At 43.6% G+C, this 26,764-nt stretch overlaps 1 protein-coding gene across 2 annotated transcripts in view; it reads left to right on the forward strand.

Annotated features, from left to right (window-relative positions):
• The window catches only part of WDR19 (WD repeat domain 19), a 104,706-nt gene extending 79,568 nt beyond the window's left edge, over positions 1-25,138 (forward strand). For both annotated transcript variants that reach the window (XM_011983540.1, XM_011983541.1), the window contains 9 exons: positions 5,013-5,090; positions 6,950-7,046; positions 9,233-9,357; positions 11,902-11,983; positions 13,827-13,977; positions 16,013-16,136; positions 17,115-17,191; positions 17,503-17,627; positions 24,822-25,138. In XM_011983540.1, coding sequence (XP_011838930.1) covers positions 5,013-5,090; positions 6,950-7,046; positions 9,233-9,357; positions 11,902-11,983; positions 13,827-13,977; positions 16,013-16,136; positions 17,115-17,191; positions 17,503-17,614 — 846 coding nt within the window. In that variant the 3' untranslated portion in view covers positions 17,615-17,627; positions 24,822-25,138. The remainder of the gene's footprint in view (positions 1-5,012; positions 5,091-6,949; positions 7,047-9,232; positions 9,358-11,901; positions 11,984-13,826; positions 13,978-16,012; positions 16,137-17,114; positions 17,192-17,502; positions 17,628-24,821) is intronic.
• Positions 25,139-26,764: the final 1,626 nt, after the last annotated feature.

The following is a 26,764-nucleotide window of genomic DNA, read 5'->3' on the forward strand; positions in this document are numbered from 1 at the left end:
CTGTCTCAACCTCCTGAGTAGCTGGGACTACAGGTGCCCACCCAGCTCCTATGGTTAAAAAAATTAACCACACCCGGCTTTTTTTTTTTTTTTTTTCTATTTTTTAGTAGAAACGGATGTTTTACCATGTTGGCCAGGCTGTTCTCAAACTCCTGACCTCCAGTGATCCACCCACCTTGGCCTCCGAAAGTGTTGGGATTACAGGGGAGAGCCACCGCACCCGGCCTGGTCTCTCTTTTTATGGTGTTAAGATTAATTATTGGGTGTAGGTGTGGTCAACCTGATCAATCTATGATAAACTTTTCCATCAACGTGTCACCTAATGATTTCAGCAACCATTGATGATGATTACTTAGATCGGGGTATCCAATCTTTTGACTTCCCTGGGCCACATTGGAAGAAGAAGAAGACTTGCCTTTAATTAATAAGTCCAGAAGGACTCTGATTTGGGTAGTTCAAGTGTCCATCGCAAGATTAATCAACTGGTGGCCACAGGGATGGAATATCATGCCTGGGCAAATTGGGTCAAATTCCCACCACTAGACAAAGTTCAGTAGCCATGGAGATGGGGTCTCTTAAGACATAGAATTTCCATTGGAACTCCATGGTTGAAGTGAAGCAGAAGCATCTCTCAGAAGAGTTGAAGGAATGAATATTAGACAAAATTACGGATGTCCCTTGCAGCTGTCAAATTTCTCTCCTTTCATTAGTATTCTGTAATCCCACAATACTTCCTCATTGTTGTATTTCTAATGGGTTTTGTTAAATTTTATTAAGGTCAAGGACATGTAGTCAGTAAAACCAACATATTTGTACTTATTGCTGGGATTACTTCATTCAGACAAGTCCATTCTGAACTTTACTACTGGATTTTTTTTTCAAGTTAAGCTGCAAAACCTCTCGTGGTTCCCCATTGCCTCCACAAATTATTCCCAAATTATCCTTCATGGATCATAAAACCTTAGAAATACCTGGAAGTGAACCAGTCTAACCTCCTTCATTTTACTGATGGGGAAACCGAGGTACCAGAAGATGATATGACTAACCTACAGACACCCAAATAGAAAGTAGTCGATCTGGGACTAAAACCAATGCTTTCTTTCCTTCCCACTTACCTCTTACACTCCTCTAGGTCAGCAGCCTGTGCTACAACTAAATTGGTCACTTTTTTTTTTACCCCCTTTTGAGACAGGATCTCTTCTGTTGCCCAGGTGGCGTGATCACAGCTCACTGCAGCCTCGACCTCCTGGGTTCAAGCAATTCTCCCACCTTAGCCACCCAAGTAGCTGGGACTACAGACATGCCACCACACCTGGCTAATTTTATATTTTTTGTAGAGATGGGTTTTTGCTGTGTTGTCCTGGCTGGTCTTGAACTCCTAGGCTCAAGTGATCCTCCCACCTTGGCCTCCCAAAGTGCTGTGATTACATGTGTGAGCACAGTGCCCAGCCTTAAACTGCCCTCTTTTATTTGAATAGTTCAGGGTTCCCCTTCCTTCGTTCCTTCACTCTTGCGCCTTACACCTAAAACACCCCTACCCCTGCACCTCTGCCTCTCGTACTCCTACCCAATAAGCCTTTCCTAAACTGTCCTCGAGATGAAATTTCACCCTCCCTAGAATGGTCTAAGTACTTTGAACGTCACTTACCGCTATAGTAACTCCCTTCAGATTTACAAGTTCCTCAAGGTCCAGAACCCATCTCTTCATAGAGTGTTCAGCACGTGGCAGCCACTCAATATTTGTTGAATCGAGCACATGTTGGTCCCTAGCTCAGTGAAAACAGGTGATAACAAGTTTCCTTCCCAGTCTTCCATTTCTTTCTTTCTTTCTTGGGGACCTTCCCCTGGGAGAAAAAAAAAAATCACTTTTACTCATGACTTGCATTTTCTCACAATGTGCGTGCTCTTTCACCTGCCGATGCACAGCCAGAAGCCACACCCCTGAGTTATCGGGTTCACCGTCAAAATGCTTGTGCTTCACCCACCCCCACCCATCCCCATCCTCGACACCTCAAGGCTTCGAAACACCTCCTTGGTTTATGGAGGGGGAAGGGAAATCTGAGACCCCTCACTGGGAGATGATGGGGAAGGTGGGGCTCACTGGTGTCCCTTGGGTGAGTTGGGAGAGTCCTCCTTACCTCCTTGCACTCAGCTTCTGCCTTCCCCACTCCATGAACTTGCTGGAAAAGGTCCCCACAGATCTCTCACTTGCTAAATATAGAAGTCTCGTGTCAGTCTTCACCCTACTCCATGTTACAGTAACATTTTACCCTATTATACTACAGCTTTCTGGACGTTTTTCCCCTCAGAACACTGCATCTTCTGTTCTCCACTTCCTTCTCAGATGGTCCCTTCTCAGCCTCCTTCCCTGGCCCCTCTGCCCCTTCAATGCAAGCGCCCCTCAGCATTCCATCCACACCCTGCCATGAGTTGCCTTTGCCTGGCCACATCTATTCCCTGCTGGCTCTCCTGTCTGCCTGTCTGTCCTGACACTTCGAGTGTGCTCCACTCTCCCTGGGGACAGCTGCCATTATTGCTGGTGACAAAAACAATAGGGACAGCCGGGCATGGTGGCTCACAGCTGTAATCCCAGCACTTTGGGAGGCCGAGGTGGGCGGATCACCTGAGGTCGGGGATTCGAGACCAGCCTGACCAATGTGGAGAAACCCCATCTCTACTAAAAATATAAAATTAGCCGGGAGTAGTGGCATATGCCTGTAATCCCAGCTACTCAGGAAGCTGAGGCAGGAGAATCACTTGAACCCGGGATGCAGAGGTTGTGATGAGCAGAGATCACGCCATTGCACTCCAGCCTAGGCAACAAGAATGAAACTCCCGTCAAAAAAAAAAAAAAAATAGGGACACCTATCGAGTGCTGACCCTGCCAGTGGGGTGGCCACATTTTGCATATGTAATAGTGAAAATTACTCAATGCTTCTCTGAAATTTAACTTAAACTGGGAATGCTGTATTTTTGTTGTCTGTATTTGACAATCCTGTCTACTTGGCACCTGTTCAAGCCGTGTACGTGTATTGACTTATTTAATCCTCACAGAAGTTCTGTGAGTTAGGTGCTATTACTGCCCACGTTGAGGCCCCAAGAGTAACCTGCCCAAGATCACACAGGTCTCAAGTAGTGTCACTCAATTGACCCCCAGCAGGCTGGCTCCAGAGCCTTTGCTTTAACCATTTCTCTGTCCTGGCTTATTTACCCAAAGCCATCCACAGAAGCCATCAAGAGAACAAGCTCTATCATTTATGTCCCAACATCCCTGCTTTACTGAAGTGACAAGAGCAGAGGTGACACAGATTGGTGAAAGCCTAGCTTTTGCCCTGACGGTGACCACAGGCAGGGCCGTGTGCAGAAATCCTGCAGCCTGAGAGCCTCTGCACCTGCAGGTTCAGGGCCATCTCTCTCTTACTCAAGTCTGCTGATTGCACCCTTCCTGTAGCGGACAGATAACTTGCAGACTTGTCCTCATACCTCCCCTGAGGTGTAGCAAGCAAGGCCATGTGTTGCTGAGTCCCTAGTGATCATTTCCTCCATTGTCTGGTGGTTTTTCTCATTGTAATGTCATTACCATGACAAGACTGTTCAGTGTTCCTTCCCCTAAGTTGAGCTCCAGGTGTGTTTTTGGCTCACTCCTTTTTAATAGACACAGAATTCTGAAGCCTCCTAATTTTGTCAGTAATTCCCTAGTGCTCCCCCTAAATTCCTGACCTCACACATTCTGTTCCTATTAAACTCATACATGCCCATCCTACAATGTGGTACATAATTTTTCCGGTTCAACACCACCCAATACTTCAATGATTTAACTCACCTTTATGGAGATGAATTTTTTTTCTTCTTTTTTTTTTGAGACAAAGTCTCACGCCATCGCCCAGGCTGGAGTGCAAGGGCACGATCTCAGCTCACTGCTACCTTCGCCTCCCAGGCTCAAGCCGATTCTCATGCCTCAGCCTCCCAAGTAGCTGAGATTACAAGCATGCACTACCACACCCAGCTAATTTTTGTATTTTTAGGAGAGACAGGGTCTTACCATGTTGGCCAGACTGGTCTTGAACTCCTGGCCTCAAGTGATCCACCCGCCTCAGCCTCCCACAGTGCTGGGATTACAGGCGTGAGCCACCGTGCCGGGCCTGGAGATGACTTTTAAGTAAAGATTTCTAAGCCAGCCTTCTCTCCAGAGCCGCACCCACATTTCAGCTGCTTGCCTTTATCCAGGCTTCTCTGGCTGGGACCCTCACTTCTTTACACTTTTGATGACGTGTAGTTGTGCGCAAGACCTTTTCCTCAGGGAGCCGCTGCAGAGGAGGGCACCTGGAATGATATGGTTGTGTCAGCGCTTGTGCTTAAGATGCTGTCCTCAAGGTGTCATAGTCATTTATCTTAAAGTTTTTATTAAAACATCCAAGGGCCGAGCACGGTGGCTCACGCCTGTAATCTCAGCACTTTGGGAGGCTGAGGTGAGCAGATCATGAGGTCAGGAGATCAAGACCATCCTGGCCAACATGGTGAAACCCCCATCTCTGCTAAAAATACAAAAATTTGCTGGGTGTGGTGGCGCATGCTTGTAGTCCCAGCTACACAAGAGGCTGAGGCAGGAGAATCGCTTGAACCCAAGAGGAGGAGATCGCAGTGAGCTGAGATCATGCCACTGCACTCCAGCCTGGCAACAGAGCGAGACTCCATCTCAAAAAATAGTAATAATTAATAAATAAATAAATAAATAAATCCAAGAAGTACATTCTCTGTGCATGTGAAAGAAAATATGGTATTTTGATACAGCAGCTAAGAAAAGCTATAGCGTCTAAGGATAGATTTTTATTAATGGAGAATCTAGCAACAAATGAAGAAAGGCCCTGATCCTATGTCATATTTCAGGCACTTTACTATAGATACTATTAATGTTTTTTATTCCATCTCCCTAAGCAGAAGATTGTCTTTTTCTCCAGTGTTGCTCGATTTAAGATGGTGAATTTGCTGGGTCTTCCTCTCTTATTAAACAGGTTGGTCAGGCCAAAGATGAACTGCTGACCAATCAGCTGATAGACCACCTCTTGGGGGAAAACGATGGCATGCCTAAGGTACTGAACACGTGGGCTTCGTGTGCGTCCTCAGATCCCAGTTACAGTTTGATTCTGCCTGTTTTTACCCATCATGCTTTTACAACATAGACGTGAAAAATTTTCTCCCTGCCAGTAGTGTAGATAATCTAGACCAGGAGTGTCCAATCTTTTTGCTTCCCTGGGTCACATTGGAAGAAGAAGAATTGTCTTGGGCCACACATAAAATACACTAACAATAGCTGATGAACTAAAAAAAAAAAAATCACAAAAAAAAGTCGTACTGTTTTTAAAAAGTTTACAAATTTGTGTTGGACTGCATTCAAAGCTGTCCAGGGCCACATGTGGCCTGCAGGTCATGGCTAGAGCAAGCTTGATCTAGATAGACCCTGCGTTTTGGAGGATAACGTATATTTACTCTTTAAAATTGGCTTTGCCACCTGTGAGATAGCCATGCCCCTCTAGATAACAATCCTCACCACATGCAGTTTTTCTCAAATGTTATAATTTTGTTTATTCTAGGAACTATGAAAAAAGATCACTGACATTGAAACGATGACCTAGCACTCATCTCTAAAACTCAGAGTGTGCTTTGTTTACATTCCCAAAATTATGGAAATTAACAAAAATCAGATTAAGCATAAAGGTAGTTCTCTATAACATAAAATAGAAATAAATTGGCCAGGTGCGGTGGCTCATGCCTGTAATCCCAGCACTTTGGGAGGCAAAGGCAGGTGGATCACTTGAGGTCAGGAGTTGGAGACTAGCCTGGCCAACATGGCGAAACCCCGTCTCTACAAAAAATACAAAAATTAGCCGGGCGTGGTGGTGCGCGCCTGTAGTCCTAGCTACTCAGGAGGCTGAGGCAAGAGAATTGCTTGAACCCAGGAGGCAGAGATTGCAGTGAACTGAGAGATTGTGCCACTGCACTCCAGCCTGGGCAACAGAGTGAGACTCCATCTCAAAAAGAAAAAGTAAGAAAGAAATCATTACAAGCATATTTTCAAAATATGTGACTCACTGTGGCTTCCTACACAATGTCCATCTTCTCCCAGTCCTGGTGAGGAGAGACTCACATACCTTTGAGAATGCCCCAGACCTCCTTCTTCCCCTTTGCTTTATATTCAAGGACATTTGCTGGTGAAGAACTCAAGTCACTGATTGGAAGAAAGGGCAATAGCATGTCACCGCTGGAGAGGACTGTAGTGGTCCCTGAGTCCATTTTCTGCATCTTACAGATAAAGCCACAGAGACCCAGAGCAGCTCAGTTAACTCATCAAAGGATACAGGCCCTTCAGCTGCTTCAGCCACCTCCCGTGGTGTCCACTTACTCTAATAATCTGAAAACCAGCATCAGATGCTCTCAGCTGTCTAAAGTTGGAATAGGAATGGCAAATGGCCAAAGGCCAAAGAAAATTTTATAGGTCAGAGAAAATTGATATGCATATAAAAATTATTGAAAGTTTGCAAAATTCATGTGTCATGTAAGAATATCGTTTGTTTCCAAGCACATGAGAAATAGTCTGTGGACTAGGGTCAGGAATACAGACTCAGATTCTGTGGTTCAAATCCTGGCTGGCCCCCTCCTGTTGTTTCAGCTTCTCATCGGTGAAATCAGGATAACAATAGTGCCTTCTTCTCAGGGTGGGTATGAGGATTTAAATGCATTAGTATTTCTCAAGTACTTAGAATACCACCTGGCCATATTGAGCTCTGAATAAATGTTTAATAAATAAACTAATTCTTTATTCATTGAGTTTTTTAAAGCAGTATCAATTCTCAGTTACTGGCAGATGAATGTGTTTCTAACTGAAATACAAAATTTAATCTCCCCTTAGCTAACGAAGAAACTAATGTTTCTATAATGGTTTATATGTCAGGATGCCAAGTACCTGTTCCGCTTGTACATGGCTCTGAAGCAATACCGAGAAGCTGCCCAGACTGCCATCATCATTGCCAGAGAAGAGCAGTCTGCAGGTGGGTCCATGATACATACGTGTTACTCCCCAAACAGGCAGCAGAATCAAGCCCCAGCCCCTTTTCTGTGTAGGAAAGAGTAGCCCCTACATTCCTCACATGGGCTTGCTTTGAACCCAAAAGACTAAAGAGATGACCATTTCTAGGTTTCAGAGGGATTAAACAACGTACTGTCCCAGGAGACTGTATAAATGTAAGAGACTAAGATCGTCTCTTGTCAAGTGCTATTTCCTTTCCTCCCCCACAGCCTCAGAGTTTCTGCCTCATGAATGATGTCTCCTGTCACCCCTCCAGCCCACAACCCCCTTCCTACAGACTCATGGCATTTTCTTCCATTCCCTGTGTTTGGCCTTAACAATATGAGACATTAGGCAATGGAGGGTAATGATGTGGTGCTGTTATGGACCTAGTTCTTTTTTTTTTTTTTTTTTTTTTTTTTGAGACAGAGTCTCGCTCTGTCACCCGGGCTAGAGTGCAGTGGCGCGATCTCGGCTCACTGCAAGCTCCACCTCCTGGGTTCTCGCCATTCTCCTGCCTCAGCCTCCCGAATAGCTGGGACTACAGGCGCCTGCCACCATGCCCGGCTAATTTTTTTTTGTATTTTTTAGTAGAGACGGGGTTTCACCATGTTAGCCAGGATGGTCTCGATCTCCTGACCTCGTGATCCGCCCGTCTCAGCCTCCCAAAGTGCTGGGATTACAGGCTTGAGCCACCGCGCCCAGCGGACCTAGTTCTTGATAATATGCAGAGACTGTTGATAGACTCTTCAGGATGGCCCTGCTCACATGTGCTGTCTGTACTTATTGAGTGACAGAATTAGTCTGATATCTTCATTAATTTTTGTGAGCTGATCTTAAATCTTTATAGATGTGGACACAGTTTTGGAAAATATGCAGTCAAATAAATCATTACTTTTTTCAGCTTACATTGATCTAACAACACCTTCTTCCTGTCAGATGCGTAATAGGAGCTCAGCATACAGAGAGAACTGAGCCACAGTTCAGCCCTCAAGGTCATAATTTGATGGGAGAGACAGAAAGTAAATTCAGAGTTGTTGGACAGGGTGACAAGTGCCAGACTAGAAAGAGAAATAGGCTGAAAAGGCACAATTAAAATAAGAGCAACTGCTGGGTTACCCACAGCATCCTGAAGGTTGGGGTAGGGAGAGTTGGAGGATGGAGACGAGAGAAGGCAATGAAAGCTTTAGCTGAGTTTTAAAAGGATGGAGGAGCAGGAGACAGGGGAAGTGGGAGGTGCTGGGAGCCAAAGTGCTGGGATGTGGGGAAATGGGGGTGTGGGGAAGTGCTGGGATGAGGAAAACTGCTGGCAAGGCTGGAGAAGGAAGGGAGGGAAAATCAGGCCAGAAAGGAGCGCGGAGGCCAATCCTGAAGGGCACAAGTCCTCTGCTCAGGAATTTGCACTTACAGGCGTGAGTGGCGCCATTGGAGGGTTTTATGCAGGGGTGTGACCTTGAGGTGTCTGAGTGTGGATGAAGGCTTGAGGGTTTTCAAAGCATACTCTGACATCAGATGTGGGCCCAGAGCAATCCTGATGAGCACTACTGCAGAAGGAGATGGTGAGAAGCTTTCACAGTGGGCATGGGAAGGGAGGCTGGAATTGGGAGACTGAGAGACTCAGAACTCCATGGCCTGGTGGACTTCAGGGCCAGGAGGGTGCCCTGAGGAAGAGTAAGACATCAAGGAGGACACCACCATTTTTCACCAGAGGGACTGGCTAGGTGTTCATAACATCAATTAAAATAGGAACTATGGCTGGGTGCATTGGCTCACGCCTGTAATCCCACCACTTTGGGAGGCTGAGGAGGGTGGATTTCTTGAGCCTAGGAGTTTGAGACCAGCCTGGGCAACATGGTGAAAACCTTGTCTCTACAAAAAACACAAAAATTAGCCAGGCATGGGAGGATCACTTAAGCTCAGGAGGCAGAGGTTGCAGTGAACAGAGATTGTGCCCCTGCACTCCAGCCTTGGTGACAGAGCGAGACACTGTCTCTGATAGACAGACAGACAGACAGACAGATAGGAAATCTGCTGAGTTGCTTTGAATAAGACATTATTAAGCGATTACGAATAACAAGATTAACAAAATCCACTTGTAAGATGGGGGTCCATAGAACGTCCTCAGATTTCACCCTTTGCAGTAATGTAGTTTTACCACCTTTTTTCAAGGCAACTACCGGAATGCACACGATGTTCTTTTCAGTATGTACGCAGAACTGAAATCCCAGAAGATCAAAATTCCCTCCGAGATGGCCACCAACCTCATGATTCTGCACAGCTATATACTAGTGAAGGTGAGACCCATGGAGTGACTTGGGACATAACCTGCCAGGTGTTTGTTCCCCATTGAGATTTTCTCCAGACATTTTCCACTGGATTAGAGTGATTGCCTAGATCTCTGTATTGTTAAGTAACAAAACAAGATACAGAACACTTCTACAATACGCTGCCTTGTGTGGAATGAGGCACGGGGCAGGAGGCACAGCACCAACTCCAGTGTGGGGACAGGGAGACGAGGGGGACCAGGCTTCCCCATGTGCATCTTCTTATAGTGTGGTGTGTTGTTTTGTTTTGTTTTTGAGATGGAGTCTTGCTCTGTCGCCCAGGCAGTGGCACAGTCTTGGCTCACTGCAACCTCTGCCTCCCAGGTTCAAGCAATTCTCCTGCCTCAGCCTCCCGAGTAGCTGGGATTACAGGCACACACCACCACACCCAGCTAATTTTTTTGTATTTTTAGTAGAGATGGGGTTTCACTATGTTGGCCAAGCTGGTTTCAAACTCCTGACCTCCCAAAGTGCTGGGATTACAGATGTGAACCACCATGCCCTGCTTTCTTATATTGTTTTGATTTTGAAACATATAAATGTATTACCTGTGCCAGAAAAATAGATTTACTTAAAACATCTTTGTTTATCCGAAACTTGTTAATTTATTTATTTTGTGAGTGGATTTCATAAAATTCCACTGCTTTTTAAATATTGTTTAGTTTTCATCCAAATGTAAAAATAATACATGTTCACTAAGAAAGTGTAAAGAACATCAAAAAGAATTTTTTAAAAATTCATCCTTTAAGTCCACCGTCCAGATATAACAATTGTTAACACTGTGTTGTATATATTCTTTGTACTTCTGTAAATGCATGTTTTTTACCAAATTGGGATTATGTTTAGTTGTGTATATTGTTTTTGAAATCAGTAATTATCAATACAAACAAAAATAGATCCTGCAAACATCAAGTACTTGTATGTATAATTTACATAAATGAGGCTGGGCATGGTGGTTCACACATGTAATCCTAGTACTTTGGGAGGACGAGGGAGGAGAATCATTTAAGCCCAGGAGTTTGAGGCTGCACTGAGCTACAGTCACACCATGGCACTCCAGCCTGGGCAACAGAGCGAGACCTCAACTCTAGAAAAAGACACAATACAACTTACATAAATGTCACATATATTCATGTGTACATTTATATATATACATATCTCTGTAAAGATACAGGCAGATCCAACTGACATATTTTTTCAAATGTTCATTTATGTCACAGTACATCTTTTCATATTAATGCTAAATTGGTTCTCTGACCTGTCCACAAGAGCAGTCATGTTATGAATGATTTACATCCTAATTATTGTCTATATCAGCACTGGCCAGTAGAACTTTCTACAGTGATAGAACTATTCTATATCTGTACTTCTCAATATGGTAGCCACTAACCTGGCTATGGAGCACTTAAAATACAGCTAGTACAGCTGATAAACTACATTTTTAATTGTATATGATTTTAATTTTTAAATGTAAGTAGCCATACATGACTAATGACTACTACATGAGACTGTACAGGTCTATAATGCTGATTCTAAGGGAAATGCATCTGGAGTTATAACTTGCAACCTCCAAGAGTACATTTCCCTTCAGAGAGTCAGGAGGACCCTTCTTCCATAAAGATGGGGGTTGGAAGGAGGGGAGTCTTTCTCAGCTGCAGACATGAGTGGTGACATCAATGTCCTGGGAGCACAGAATCTGGCAAAATGGAGCCTTTAGGAGTGCAGTGGGGGAGGGGAAACACATTGGTGGAAGATGTGGGGCAAAAATAGGAATTCCTGACAGAGGCTCTCCTGCAACAGAGCTTTCTAGCACCGTAAGCCACAGGGGTGCTTCTCTCGTCCTTTTCTTTTTCTCTGGCCCCAAGCGTTGGCGTCATTCCACACTCACCCTGCACATTCTCACCAAGTATCAGCAGCCCTGACCCCTCATCTGTCTGCTTCTCTCCTCCCCACTGCCTCACTTTTTAGCCTCCTTATCTCACCCCTGGATGACTGCAGTGGCTTCATGGCCTGGCCCCTGCTGACTCTCGAGGCTCACCCCATCCTAAATGCACCCCTCAATGTGTCACTGACCCTGCTGGTCCTTGCCTAGTCTCAGGCCTTCCGCCCATCATTGCCCTCTTAGCACAGACAGGGCCCCTTTCCTTTAGCAGATCATTCTCTTTCTTTCTGCCTGATTCCTGGCTCACTCAGCTTTCAGGTCTTACCACAATTTGGTGAAGTTGGTCCCCCAAGAATGGCCAGTAAGAGATAGTCGGGATTTGAACCATATCAAGTGGTCTAGGGCAAAGTCAAAAGCAGAGCATAGAGTAGGTGAGGCAGGTGAGGCCATGGAGCCAGGCAGCAGCTGTTGAAGAGAAAAAGGGGAGGGATCTCCAGTGGCATCAGCCAGGAAAGTCTACAAGGATCCCACAGTGACCCTGGGCCATAATCAAGGAGTTATTTGGGGGAACAAAGCATGAATTGGGGCTAATCAATGACTATGAGAAGAGTAAAATATGTCATTTGTTTCAGATTCATGTTAAAAATGGAGATCACATGAAAGGGGCTCGCATGCTTATTCGGGTGGCCAACAACATCAGCAAATTTCCATCACGTAAGTACCACTGACCACGCCGCATGCCCCATGCCCCACGCTGGCACAGCACCCCTTGTGCAGGCTCCCCAGGCCGCATGCCCCATGCCCCACGCTGGCACGGCACCCCTTGTGCAGACTCCCCAGGCCGCATGCCCCATGCCCCACGCTGGCACGGCACCCCCTTGTGCAGGCTCCCCTTGTCACTAACTCGTTTAATGATCACAGCAGCTCCGTGAAGTGGCATGTCAGGGCCCCAAGACCACTCCCAGGTTTGATGATTCTTCACTGGGAGGATTTACAAGAGTCAACACACGGTAGTACCAAAGCTGAGATTTACCACAGCAAAAGGATCTGAGGCAAAATGAGCAGAAGGATTTGCCCAAAGGCGAGCAGGTGCAGGCACGGACCTCCAAGAGTCCCTTCCCAGTGGAGCACACAGGACGCAAGTTCAGTAACTCCTCCAAGACTGACTTGTACAACATGGCGAAACGTAGAGTGCCAAGAGGCTCATTAGAGACTTAGCAGCCAGTTTTATTGGGGTGTGGTCACGTAGGCACCCCCTGCCTGGCATGTACCCAGTTTTCCAGGCTCCCAAAGAGCAGGTGTTCAGCATAAACCACATTGTTTGTACAAAGATTTTAGGCACGGTGAGCCACTCATCAGTTCTGGAAATGGTGGGAACCGTCTCCAAATCTATGTTCCAGATGCGAGCCAAGGGTTAGCTGTTTAAGCCTTTCCAAGGATGACAGTCTCAGGCCTGCACACACAAGTACTTTTCTGCACAAACTGGGACAAAAGAAAAGAAATAACATTTGCCCGAGATCACATTGTCAGCTAATAATAGTCTGACTCTGTGTTCACAAGCACAGTAGGGTGTTGCCTCTGAAAAGGCCCCACTATTCTTAAAGCCGTGTCATGATAGCATTCTTAAATAATTAAATCCTGTCACATTGTGACAGGGATCAGCAAACTTTTTCTGTAAAGGGCCAGATGTAAAATATTTTAGACTTCGTGAGACATATGGTCTCTGTCACAACTGCTCAACTCTGCCATCTTCTCATGAATAATACATAAACCAATGGGCATGACTGTGTTTCAGTAGAGCTTTATTTTTGGACACGAATGTTAACCACATACACTTTTAACATGTCACAAAAATACTTTTGATGTTTTTTCAACTATTTAAAAATGTAAAAATCATACTTTGCTCATGGGCCATATAAAAAGTCAGAGGGCTAGATTTGGTCCATGGGTCATAATTGGCCAACCCATATTCTCTTAAGTGTATTTTTGTCGTCATCGTTACATGAAAGTCTACCACGCGGGCAAAGTGTTGGATAGGACAAGTACTCTCATGACTGCTGGTGGGAATGGAGATTGGTATGGCCTTTCCAGAAAGCAGTTTGGCAATTTGTGGTAAGAGTATTTTTTAAAAGGTCCTGTTTTTGAGCCAGTAATTCTGGGTGTCTGTCCTGAAGAAAGAATTTGATGCCTGCAGAGAGATTAGTGCATAAAGTCGTTAATCCCCCTTATGCTTTTATCAGCAGTCCTGTCAGATGCAAAAAAATGTATCTAAGAGGTGTGAAAGGAAACTCACCAAAGTGTTGCCTCAAAGGATGCAGGTCCCAGCGTTACAAGGCAGAACATGGTGTAATCAAAGGAAAAGCAGTTGATGGGCAGTTAGCCTGACCCCACGGCTACGTACTTTCCTCATTAAACAGATCATATCTGGTTCTTTGCAGAAAAAGCAAAGTTCAGAGGCTATGACCCTGTTTTCCTACAGAACCAGGGTGGAGTCCCGCCTGTATCACTGAGGACAGGAGACACTGTGCCCTTACTGCTCTCCCATTTTCTCTTGCAGACATTGTACCAATCCTGACGTCAACTGTGATTGAGTGCCACAGGGCAGGCCTGAAGAACTCTGCTTTCAGCTTCGCAGCTATGTTGATGAGGCCTGAATACCGCAGCAAAATAGATGCCAAATACAAAAAGAAGATCGAGGGAATGGTCAGGTAGGCAGAGACAGCTATTTCGCTATCTAATCACATTTCTCAAAGGCATTTCCCAAAATGTAGCTGCCAATGTGCAGGTTCAATAAGAAAACAGCAGGGGGCCAGGTGCAGTGGCTCACGCCTATAATCCCAACACTTTGGGAGGCTGAGGTGGACGAGTCACTTGAGGTCAGGAGTTCAAGACCAGCCTGGCCAATATGATGAAACCCCATCTCTACTAAAAATACAAAAATTGGCTGGGCCTGGTAGCGCACACCTGTAGTCCCATCTACTCAGGAGGCTGGGGCAGGAGAATCACTTGAACCTTGGAGGCGGAGGTTGCAATGAGCCGAGATTGTGCTGTTGCACTCCAGCCTGGGCAACAGAGTGAGACTCCATGTCAAAAAAAAAAAAAAGGCGGGCATAGCAATTAGGATTGTATTCAGCTCCAAGCAGCAGAAAACCTAACAGCAGCTTGACCAAGTCAGTATTTATTTGACTCATATGCAAGGCATCACAGTCCAGGGCTGGTGTCACTGTGCCTTGATGCCACCAGACCCAGATGCCCCTGTCTTCCAGCTTTGCCATCCATAGCATAGAGGTTTCCTCCTCATGGTGGCAAGACATCTGCCACACCCCCAGACATCACATCTTCGTTCCAGGCAGGAAGAAGTAGGGAAATGAGAAGTCAGGGGGATCTTCTCCTTTTTGCTCAGGAAGGTACCATCCTCAGGACCTTCAATTTTCACCTCCGTGGCCAGTACTCTGCCTCACAGGACTTAAGGCTGCTAAGTGGAAACAAAGTTCTGCTGGCAAGGAGATGGAGAGAAGCAGCAAACTACGTCTGCCAAAGAGGGATAGAAAATCGTGGGCATTCTCAGTGTGAGGAACTTCCTGCTCACTGGGCCCACTGCCAGTGGAGACCCCATTTCCAAATCCTGTGCAGCCCCAAAGCCCTTAGGCACGTCCTCGCTTCAGAAAGCGTCAGTAGCCTGGTTTTTCTAAAGGGAAACGAGGAAAAAGTAGCCCTTGCATTTGGAAAAGAAAAAAGTCATTGCAGTCATGGAGTAATTCTAAACAACCACTTATTCAGAGGCGTGATGACATTTGGGGTTCCTGTTCATTACATTCTGATGAGACCCAGGTCCCTGAGTCTTGACCCAGACCTTAGCCCAGGGAGATGACTGGATTGGTAATGACAAATGGAAGCAAATGACACTTCACTGGTAGCTGGACTTGGGAGCCACCCTCATGGCAGAGAGCTCTAAGGTGGATAGGAGTACGTGGAATACTCCTTTTTTTAAGCCTAAGTAGCTTCAGACCAAATCACTGTGACCCAAAATACCTGCTAGCATGGAGAATGGGGTGGGGAGAAGGTAACTAGAAAATGCAAGATCATATTTACCCCCACAGCATAGAATCACACTAGCTGAGGCTCTGGCTGGGAGGAGATGCTAGTCATTCTCTCCCCATGCACAAATGGTTTATAGCTGTGTGGTCCAATATGGTATCTGCTAGCCATGTGTGGCTATTTAAATTTAGTTAAAATGGAATAAAAGTTAAAACTTAGTTTTTCACACTACCCGTATTTCAAGTGTTCAAATGTGGCTTATGGCTACCATATTAGACAGCACAGAATCTGAACATTTCCATTGTCACAGACAGTTCTATTGGACAGTGCTGGTATAGCTTTTACCACTTCTGTTACACAAAAGAGAGAGACCGAGGACAAATACCAAGCTCACCACTCCAGTAGCACAGGAAGAGAGAAGACCACAAGACCTACCCGTGCTTTCTGCCGTTGAATGTGCTATGAACTCCGGTTCCCAAAGGTGGCCCATGTAACACCCTAGAACCTAACCAATCCTAAGTACTCTTCCTCCTCCCTGGAGTGAATCAAGGGCTGGTGTGAGCTTGTAGGTATCTCTCTAAGCCCAGAGTCTGACTATGAAGTAGGTGTGTCATGTGTCCCTGGTTTTCCAAATATGCTTTCTCTTTGCCATCCCCGGTACATGAATAAAACGGTATTTTTAATTGACGTGATTCTTCCTCACAGGAGACCTGATACATCTGAGATAGAAGAGGCCACGACTCCATGTCCATTCTGCAAATTTCTTCTCCCAGAGTGTGAACTCCTCTGTCCTGGATGTAAAAACAATATCCCATATTGCATTGCAACAGTGAGTTCCTTTATAGTAATTTCCCTTTCTTTGCATATATATTTGTAACCCATTTGAATACTTGATGTATGTCAATATTTTCTTCACTTTTAAAATAATCTTATCCCTCAAATTTCCTGCAACATCTGGCATTTTATTTCGTGGTCAATACAGTTAAAGGTGATATTCAAAGCAAATAATAATAGTGGAGGCACTATCACTGCAGGGCTGAATAGCGCAGACTCGGGGATCAGACTGTCCCAGGCTCAATCCTCTGCAGCAACACCAACCACAGACTGATGAGCTAACATGTGAAGCCTTGGTGGCATCCTGGCAGGCTGCAGCACTTAATAAGCAGTAGTTTTTAGTATTGTAATATTGAGACTTAGTGTCAGAGAACTTTAACATATCAGTTTATTTGTAATTCACTGGACTAATTGAAGCTTTATTTTAAAGAAAAATTCAGGTAATGATATCACAAAATTGAAGATTATTCTTCCTTTAAACATGAATCTGATAAGCAAAAACCTAACTTTAGTCCTTTTAATGTCATCTGTTACCCACCTGTGTGAAATAGCAATGATTTTATAATTTAGAGGTCTGACTTATAACTGGAGTTCAATTATTATAATTGAATAACAGGCAGGGCACAGTGGCTCACACTTGTAATCCTAACACTTTGGGAGGCCGAGGCGGGTGGATCACTTGAGGTCAAGAGTTCAAGACCAGCCTGGCCAACATGGTAAAACCCCGTCTCTACTAAAAACACGAAAATTAGCTGGGCGTGGTGGCAGGCGCCTGTAGTCCCAGCTGCTTGGGAGTCTGAGGCAGAAGAATCGCTTGAATCCAGGAGGTGGAGGTTGCAGTGAGCTGAGATCGCACCACTGCACTCCAGCCTGGTCAACAAAGCAAGATTCTGTCTCAAAAAAAAAAAAAATGAATAACGGTGGGAGTTTTTAAAGCAAAGATGAATTTAACTCTTAAACATACCGTTTCCAGGGTCGACACATGTTGAAAGATGACTGGACAGTGTGTCCACATTGTGACTTCCCTGCTCTGTACTCAGAATTGAAGATGTAAGTGTGCATTATGTCACCCCGTCTCACAGATTTGTCCAGACACAGGCCTTTCATTCTACTTCTTTTGTTCTGAAGCATCCTTCTGTTTATTTGTGTTCCTAAGGATCTCTAAAGACTCAAATTGTCTTTGAGAATATTATCCTTAAAGAGGATCTTGCATGAGACTGAATAGTTCTGATTCTCAAATTGCATGGTGGACATGTATTAGGAGGTGTAGACAGAAAGTAGTTGTCTTTCTCATTAGAGTAACCCAAAGCTAAAGGAATGTTACATATTTAATTTACTCTGTCTTTCCCTCCCCTAATCAGCATGCTAAACACTGAAAGCACATGTCCTATGTGTTCAGAAAGATTAAACGCTGCTCAACTGAAAAAGATTTCAGACTGTACCCAGTACCTGCGAACGGAGGAGGAACTGTGAGCGGCATGTGCAGGTGAGTGGCAGAGCACCCACGTGCCTTCTGGGCGCGAGGGTCCACAGCGTGCATGCAGCTTTTTTTTTTTTTTTTTTTTTTTGGAGACAGAGTCTCGCTCTGTCGCCAAGGCTGGAGTGTAGTGGCCGGATCTCGGCTCACTGCAAGCTCTGCCTCCCGGGTTTACGCCATTCTCCTGCCTCAGCCTCCCAAGTAGCTGGGACTACAGGCACCCGCCAGCTCGCCTGGCTAGTTTTTTAATATTTTTTAGTAGAGACGGGGTTTCACCATGTTAGCCAGGATAGTCTCGATCTCCTGACCTTGTGATCCACCCGTCTCGGCCTCCCAAAGTGCTGGGATTACAGGCTTGAGCCACCGCGCCCGGTCGCATGCAGCTTTTTACTGTGTATCGGTATCAACTCCTTTTAGTGCATCATGGAACTTGCCAGATTTGAACAATCTGACAACCACATTTGATGTGTTTTTTTAATGCTAAAACGCAGGCATTATCATCTCCATACAAAGGTGGTTTGGCCAAGCAGCATCATTCGGACTAGACAGATTTTTTCAAATCTCACAGGGGTCTTTTTAATCACACCATTAAAACTAGAGTCAGCTAATAAAAGGTTTTGTTTTGTTTTGTTTTGTTTTGTTTTGTTTTTGTTTTTGTTTTTTAGGGTCTGTGATATAATTCAGGAGAATATATTGTAAAAATGTTGGCTTCCAGAGATTTGGAAATAATCTCCATTTCTTTTTCTTTCCAAGTCCCATTTTTGTCACATGGAAGCTGCACATATTCCTTCTACTTCATCCCATTGGAAGCACTTACTCGTGGCCACACATACTGCAGGGGAAGACAGGGAAATGTAGTCTTTAACTGAGAAGCCAAAAGCCCTGCCAAAGCTCAGGATATTCTTTTACCAAAGGGAGAAGTGAAAGTAATTCACCTCTGACACGGCATCTCACACTTAGCCCGGTTAAACAGGAGCCGAGGCTCCCCCAGCAACCTCTCTGTTTTCCCTTCCTCAGGAAGCGGCAGCTCCATCCAACCAGTTGGACAGGACAGAAACCCTACATGTTATCTAGATTCCTCTCACCCTTAGCCCCCATGAGCAAGGGCTTTCAGGCTGTCTCCAGTATATCTGGTTCATGGTTCTCTTGGCTTTTTATTGCACCTACAAGAACCTCCAAGGCTGTCCATGAACAGGCCCAACCTCCTCCTCCTGCCTCAGGTCTGATTACTCACCATGTTGCAGCCCCACTGGCCTTCTTGCCCTTCCCTGACCACTCCAAAATGTTTTCCACAGCAATTGCACCCTCTTACATTCCCACCAGCTGCACACAAGCGTTCGTCCCTCCACTCCACATCCCTGCCAACAGCTGTTGTCTGCCTTTTTTTTTTTTTTTTTTTTAGACAGAGTCTTGCTCTGTTGCCCAGGCTAGAGTGCAGTGGCATGATCTCGGCTCACTGCAACCTCCGCCTCCCAGATTCTCATGCCTCAGCCCCTGAGTAGCTAGGACTACAGGCATGTGCCACCACGCTCGGCTAACTTTTGTATTTTTAGTAGAGACGGGTAGGTTTCACCATGTTGGCCAGGGTGGTCTCGAACTCCTGACTTCATGTGATTCGCCAGCCTCAGCCTCCCAAAGTGCTGGGATTACAGGCGTGAGCCACCACACCCAGCTGGGTGTTTGTCTTTTTATTGTTGAGTTCTAAGAGTTCTTTATATGTTCTAGATACAAGTTCTATATCATATATATGATTTGGAAGTATTTTCTTGTGGGGTTTTTTTTCCCCTTAATAGAGGCAGGGTCTTGCCACATTGTGCAGGTTGGTCTCGAACTCCTGGGCTCAAACAATCCTCCTACCTCGGCCTCCCAAAGTGCTGGGACTACAGGCATGAGCCACCGTGCTCGACCTTGATAGCATTGTTTCATGCACAAGTATTTTATTTTGATGAAGTCCAATTTATCTATTTGGTTCCCCCGCCCCTTTGGTTGCTTATGCTTTTGGTATTGTATCAAAAACCATTGCCAGGCTGGGCACAGTGGCTCATGCTTATAATCCCAGTGCTTTGGAAGGCCAAAGTGGTAGGATCACTTGAGCTCAGAAGTTCGAGACCACCCTGGGCAACATAGTAAGACAGTGTCCCTACAAAAATAAAGTAAAATAATTAGCCAGGTATGGTAGCATACACCTGTAGTCCCCGTTGCTTGGGAGGCTGAGGCAGGAGATCACTTGAGCCCAGGAGGCTGAGGCTGAAGTGAGCTGTGATCAAGCCACTGTACTCCAGCCTGGGCAACAGACTGAGCGAGCCCCTTTGTCTCGAAAAACCAACCAGCCAATCAACTATTGTGTAAACTGGGCACAGTGGCATGCACCTGTTATCCCAGCTACTCAGGAGGCTGAGTCAGGATTGCTTGAGTCCAGGAGTTCAAGACCAGCCTAGGCAACATAGCAAGACCCCATCTCTAAATGAAAACAGTGCCTACTCCAAGGTCATGAAGATTTGCACCTGTTTCCTTCTAGGAGTTTTGTAGTTATTACTCTTACATTTAGGTCTTTGATCCACTTAGTTTTTGTGTCTGGTGTGAGATAGGGATCCAGCTTCCTTCTTTTGCATGTAGATATCCAGGTGACCTGGCAGAATTTGCTGAAAAGACAAATTTTCCTCATTGACACTGGATTATTGTCTATTTGAGTTGTAAGTTTTTTGTGTATGTATTCTAGATACAAGTTCTTTGTCACATATATTTTGCAAATATTACACGCTGTGGCTTCACATTTATTTTTCTGAATGGTGTCTTTTGATGAGCAGGTTTTGATTTTGATGAATTATAATTCATTAATTTTTAAATTTAAAATTTTATGGTTATTGCCTTCTTTGTCCTAAATATATATGTGTTTTTATATATATATATTGCCTACTAACAAGTCAGAAACATTTTCCTGTTTTCTTCTAGAAGCTCTAGATCTGCAATTTATCTTGAAATAATTTTTGTTTCCAGTGTGAGGAAGGGCTGGATTTTCTTCCCCTCAAATGGATATAAAATGTGGGCCTATTTCTGGACCCTCTCTTCTTTGGCATTGATGTGCTTCTCCCTTATTTTAATAATACACTATTTTGATTACTGTGGCTTTATAGAATCTCTTAAAGTCAGGTATTGTGGACCCTCCAATTTGTCATGTTTTTTTCCAAGATTGTTTTGGCCGTTATTCTTTTTATCTTTGTAGACAATTTTAGACTCAGTTTCTCAAATTCTGTTTTATAAACCTGCTCAAATTGTGATTGGGACTTGTATTAATTTTGTTGCTATATAACAAATTATCACAAATTTAGCATCTTAAAATAACACACATTTATTATCTCACAATTTCTATGGTTATGGGTCAGTAGTCTAGGTATGGCTTAGCTGGGTCTTCTCTTCAGGGTCTCACAAGGCTATAATCATAGTGTTGGTTGGAGCTGCAATCTTATCTGAAGTCTTTTTCTAGTCTGTTGGGTTTTGTTTTCTTTGGGGACGGTGGGGGAAGATTCTGATCTTTATGGTCAGAGGACTGAAGCCCTTAGCTCCTACAGGCAGTTTCCTGACATGTGACCCTCCCCACAACATGAAACTGCTTCAAGTCCAGTGTAAGATCATATCTCATATTTACAATCTCTCCCTTCAGGGAAAGTCTGGACCCTATTATAAAGGGTTCACCTGATTAGTGAAGCCCAACACAAACTCTCTTTTGATTAATTCAGAGTCCATTGATTGGGACCTTAACTACATCTGCAAAATTCCTTCATCTCTATCATATAATTAAACCTAATATGGTTATTATCACATCATATCACAAGCCCTGCCCACACTCAAGAGGAAGGTATTACACAGGATAAGTATCACTGGGTGTGGGAAATTTAGGGACAATCCTAGAATTCTGCCTATCACAACAGTTACATTGATTCTGTAGATCATTTTGAGAACTGACATCTTTAACAACAGTCTGCCAGTCTATGAATATGGTATATCTCTACATTTATTTAGATCTTTTTCAATTACTCATCACTATTTTGCAGGGTTTTTTGTTTTTGAGATGGAGTTTCAACTCATCACCCAGGCCAGAGTGCAATGGTGCAATCTCGGCTCACTGCAACCTCTGCCTCCCGGGTTCAAGCCATTCTCCTGCCTCAGCCCCTCGAGTAGCTAGGATTACAGGTGCCCATCACCACGTCCAGCTAATTTTTGTATTTTCAGTAGAGACGGGGTTTCACCACGTTGGCCAGGCTAGTCTGGAACTCCTGACCTCAGGTGATCCACCCGCCTCAGCCTCCCAAAGTGCTGGGATTACAGGTGTGAGCCACCGTGCCCGGCCTATTTTGCAGTTTTGAATAAAGAAGTCTTTCGTGTCTTTTGTTAAATTTATTTCTAAATAATTTGGGGAGATTTTAATACTAAATGAAATTTAATTTTTTTCATTTCCTAATTGTTTACATAGGAAAGTGCAATTAATTTTTATATATTGACCTTGCATCCTGTAACCTTTCTAAATTGACTTATGTCTAGTAGTTGTACTGTAGAATCCTTCAGATTTTCTGTGTAGTCATTTACAAATAAACAAAAAATTTACTTATCTTTCCAATCTTTATAACTTTTATTTTTCTTCTCATATGCACTGGCTAGGACCTCCTCTACAATGTTGTATAATAGTAGAGTCAACATCCTTGTCTTGTTCTCAGTGTTGGGGGAAGGCATTTAGTATTTCACTATCGTGATGTAAGGTTTTTCAGAGTCTCCTAACAAATTGTGGAAGTTTCCTTCTAGTTTACTAGGTGACAGATTTTGTCAAATGCTTTTTTTCTATCAATTGAGATTATATGGCTTTTCCCCTTTAATGGTAAGTTATATTTATTTTATATGGTAAGTTATATTTAACTTTTACATATGTTATATATATAACATATATATAACATTTATATGGTATATGGTAAGTTATATTTATGTGGTAAGTTATATTTATATGGTAAGTTATATTGATTTTCAAGTGTGAAAGTCAACTTTTATTCTGGAGATAAACTCACTTGATCATCATGTATTATCCTAATGCTAGATTATTTTGCTAATATATTGAGAATATTGTGTCTGTGTTCATGAGGGATACTGGTCTGCAGTTTTCCTCTGTTGTGATTTTTTTTTTTCCCGAGTGTTATAAGGCTGAATTTAGGTCTACAATTTTGTTACTTGTTTTTTATTTGTCCTCTCCACTTTTTGTTCAGTTCCTCTTGTCTTGCCTTCTATTTGACTAAATATATTTTCATATTTCATTTGATTCTTCTATTGACTTTTTACCTATGTCTTTGCAAAATTTTCTACTTCATTAATATCCTATTTTATATATATATACACACACACACACAAATATACATATGTACACATTCTAAATCCTGTAATACAATGATATAATTTTTCTTTAGTTGTGTCTTTTTAAAGAAAATTATAAAGAAAAAACTACAGTGTAGCTTTAAATTTACCCACATTTATAATTTCCATGTTATTCTTGCCTGAATCCAAGTTTCCATATGGTATTATTTCCTTTCAGCCTGAAGTACTTCCTTTGACATTTCTTACACGTACAGGTTTGCTGGTGACTTCTTCTCTGTTTTTATTTTCCTTCATTTTTGAGGGTATTTTAGCTTGATATGCAATTCTGAGGTTTTCTTAAAGCACTTTCACGATTGTCTCCAATATCAAACTTCATTGTTCCCTTGAGTTTACTGGTTTCTTTCTGGCTACATTCAAGGCATTCTTTATTTTTGGTTTCCAGAATTTTGACTATACTTGCCTGGGTGTGGTTTTTAAATTTTTTTAACTTAGGATTTCCTAGAATTCTTGAATCTGTATGTTTATATTTTTCCCTCAATTGGGACATTTTTGAGCCATTATTTCTTCCAATACTTTTTCTATCCCTTTCTATCTTCTCATTCTGGAACTCCAGTAATATCTGTGACTACTTGATATCTAAAGTCACTAAAGTTCTTTCCTCTTTTTTCTCTGCTCATATTGGATAGTTTTGATCTCTGTTCTAGCTCACTGACCTTCTAATTTTTTTTTTTTTTTTTTTTTTTTTTTTGAGACGGGGTCTCCCTCTGTTGCCTGGGCTGGGGTGCAGGGCCACAATAATCGTTCACTGCAGCCTCAAACTCCTGGGCTCAAATGACCTTCCTGCCTCAGCCTTCCAGGTAGCTAGGACTACAGGCACGTGCCACCTTTTTTTGTTTTTTTAAGAGATGGGGTCTCACTATGTTGCCCAGGCTGGTCTTGAACTCCTGGACTCAAGTGATCCTCTCACCTCAGCCTCCCAAAGTGTTGGGATTACAGGTGTGAGCGACCATTCCTGGCCTTCTAAAGACAAAAAAAAATTCAGATTTTGTCGCAAGTTTCTAACTGTTACCTATGGGAAGATTAAACTGCAAGTGGAACCTTGTATTTTTAAAAAACGTCCACAGAACCTCTCCACACACTATCACGGCATTAGATAATGCTTTACAGAAAACTTCAAGGAACTAGACCATGGTACATCATAGCTCCTTGCAGATATGTCTTCACTGAGTTATGATTGTGCACTGTCCTTCAAACACGTCACTATAGCCAGGCGCAGAGCCTGTGCCCCAGTCCCAGCTACTCAGGAGGCTGAGGCGTGAGGATCACTTGAGCCCAGGAGTTCAGCGCTCTAGGAGACTATGATCATGCCTATGAAGAGCCACAGTAATCCAGCCTGGGCAATGCAACAAGACCCCATCTCCTAGGGGGGAAAAAAAAAAACACACACACACACACACAGTCACTGTAAGCATCCTTATACAGTGAATACTGGTTGAAGCTGTTGTTCACTGGCTTTTAAACAAATATAACTTTAATTTCAGGAAAATTTTTCCTACAAATTAATTTCTGAGCACTTTGCATTCGTTCTTCCCAGTGAGGTGGCTGTTATCAGCATCCTTCCTTCATTACAAAGGCTCAAGAGCTTGCCCACACAATTTGAGTCAGTTGGCAAGGCTAGTACCGAAACTTGATGCAGATTACAGGCTGGAGATTTCCAACTTGAATGTTTCCTGTTCCACATTCTAGAAACGGGCAAAAAATTCTTTTCAGTATGTTTGGCTTTATTACTAAATGCTAGCCATTATTTGAAACCCTTCTAGAAGCATGTGTTCTCTTTGTCCCTTCTAGATACAATGCTCTTGAGAAGACAGCATTTTCCACAGGAGGCTGTTTCCTCCCCTGGTGGATTTAAGAGACGGTCCTTTCTGGATACAGAGAAATGAACCAACAGTGACCTCTCCAGGTCGGCACTTCCCACTTCTGTACAGTGGCAAAACGATGATGGGTAACCTTGCTGTTTATTGTACTTTGTATATTTCCTCTTCAAAGTCTTACACACTCTATCCTCTGCACTGTTAATAGTAACCTATGACATAATTGTAAATATTCAGCTTTTTGATAACTTTTGTACTTTGAAATACTTTAAAATAAAATTGTTGACTAGATATTTTATCTAGATAATCAAATATCTAATCATTTGTGACATTTTCCTGGATTTGGAGACAGAAAAGGAGATAAAGGTAGCTCTGAAGCACATTGTCAAGTTTGGGCAACACAGATGTGAACAGTGTAAAAAGCTTGAAATGAGAAGTTTATACAAATCACAGCAAGCAGAATCAGCCCAGAAGCAATTAATTAGGAAATCAAAATTTAGGAAATTAGGAAAACCAGTCTTGTAAAGAATGAATGAAACTATCAGCTTATATCTGCCAAATCATTCTACTGCATACTACAGAATTCCCATCACAAAATTAAGTCATTTGACTACCCCTGAAAACATACATTATTTGGAATCTTCTCTGAGACTGCGTAAAGGTTCTTTCCCCATCTCACACATACAGCACACACCATCAGTACACACACACTCTCTCTCTCTCTCCAAGGGAGTCCATACTTTTCCCACATCAGTACATGCTTCCTAGGCCATCCAAGGCCAGTCACCAAAGTGAGCAGCTGACAGAAATGAGTCAGGGGGTCAACTGTGAATGAATCCGATGATATTTTACAGTATGGCCCCAGCAACCTGAGCATTACAGTGGTACCCAGGGGCCTAAGCTAGGGCCCAAGGTGCCAGTAATGTTGTATAGCATCCAAGTATCCCACCTGCATGATGCCTCCAGCTTTAGGACCTGTCCTTCCCTCCCAATGACCAGCCAGAGAACAGGCCAGAGGCCTTGGCTTTACTAAGTGGTACAAAGTTATTACCATAAAACCTACCCACAGTCCCCTGCTTCCTCTAATATGCCTGGAGGTATATTGTAAGGCTGTAGAAATAAGAACCACAGGCACCTAGGACTGTGAGGGTGGGTAGATTCTACTTTGGGAGTTACAGGCCTTAGACTTTCACCCATGAGCATACTCATACTGGAGCTTGTTTAGGAAGCCACTCAACCTAGTACAAATAATCTACCCCGTCAATAACATTAAGAGATCAAACCATGGTGCTACATAACTGCCAACATTTAACAAGATGAAGGATAAAGCTGAATGATTTGTAAGTAACAAAATGGCTGTGCAAGTTTGTTACATATGTATACATGTGCCATATTGGTGTGCTGCACCCATTCACTCGTCATTTACATTAGGTATATCTCCTAATGCTATCCCTCTGCCCTACCCCCTCCCCACAATAGGACCCGGTGTGTGATGTTCCCCTTCCTGTGTCCAAGTGATCTCATTGTTCAATTCCCACCTATGAATGAGAGCATGCAGTATTTGGTTTTCTGTTCTTGCGATGGTTTGCTGAGAATGATGGTTTCTAGCTGCATCCATGTCCCTACAAAGGACACGAACTCATCCTTTTTAATGGCTGCATAGTATTCCATGGTGTATATGTGCCACGTTTTCTTAATCCAGTCTGTCACTGATGGACGTCTGGGTTGATTCCAAGTCTTTGCTATTGTGAGTAGTGCCGCAATAAACATATGCGTGCATGTGTCTTTATAGCAGCATGACTTACAATCCTTTGGGTATATCCCCAGTAATGGGATGGCTGGGTCAAATGGTATTTCTAGTTCTAGATCCTTGAGGAATCGCCACACTGTTTTCCACAATGGTTGAACTAGTTTACA

The sequence above is a fragment of the Mandrillus leucophaeus genome, unplaced genomic scaffold (assembly GCF_000951045.1).
Source record: "Mandrillus leucophaeus isolate KB7577 unplaced genomic scaffold, Mleu.le_1.0 Scaffold251, whole genome shotgun sequence".
In the NCBI taxonomy this organism is placed as follows: domain Eukaryota; kingdom Metazoa; phylum Chordata; class Mammalia; order Primates; family Cercopithecidae; genus Mandrillus; species Mandrillus leucophaeus.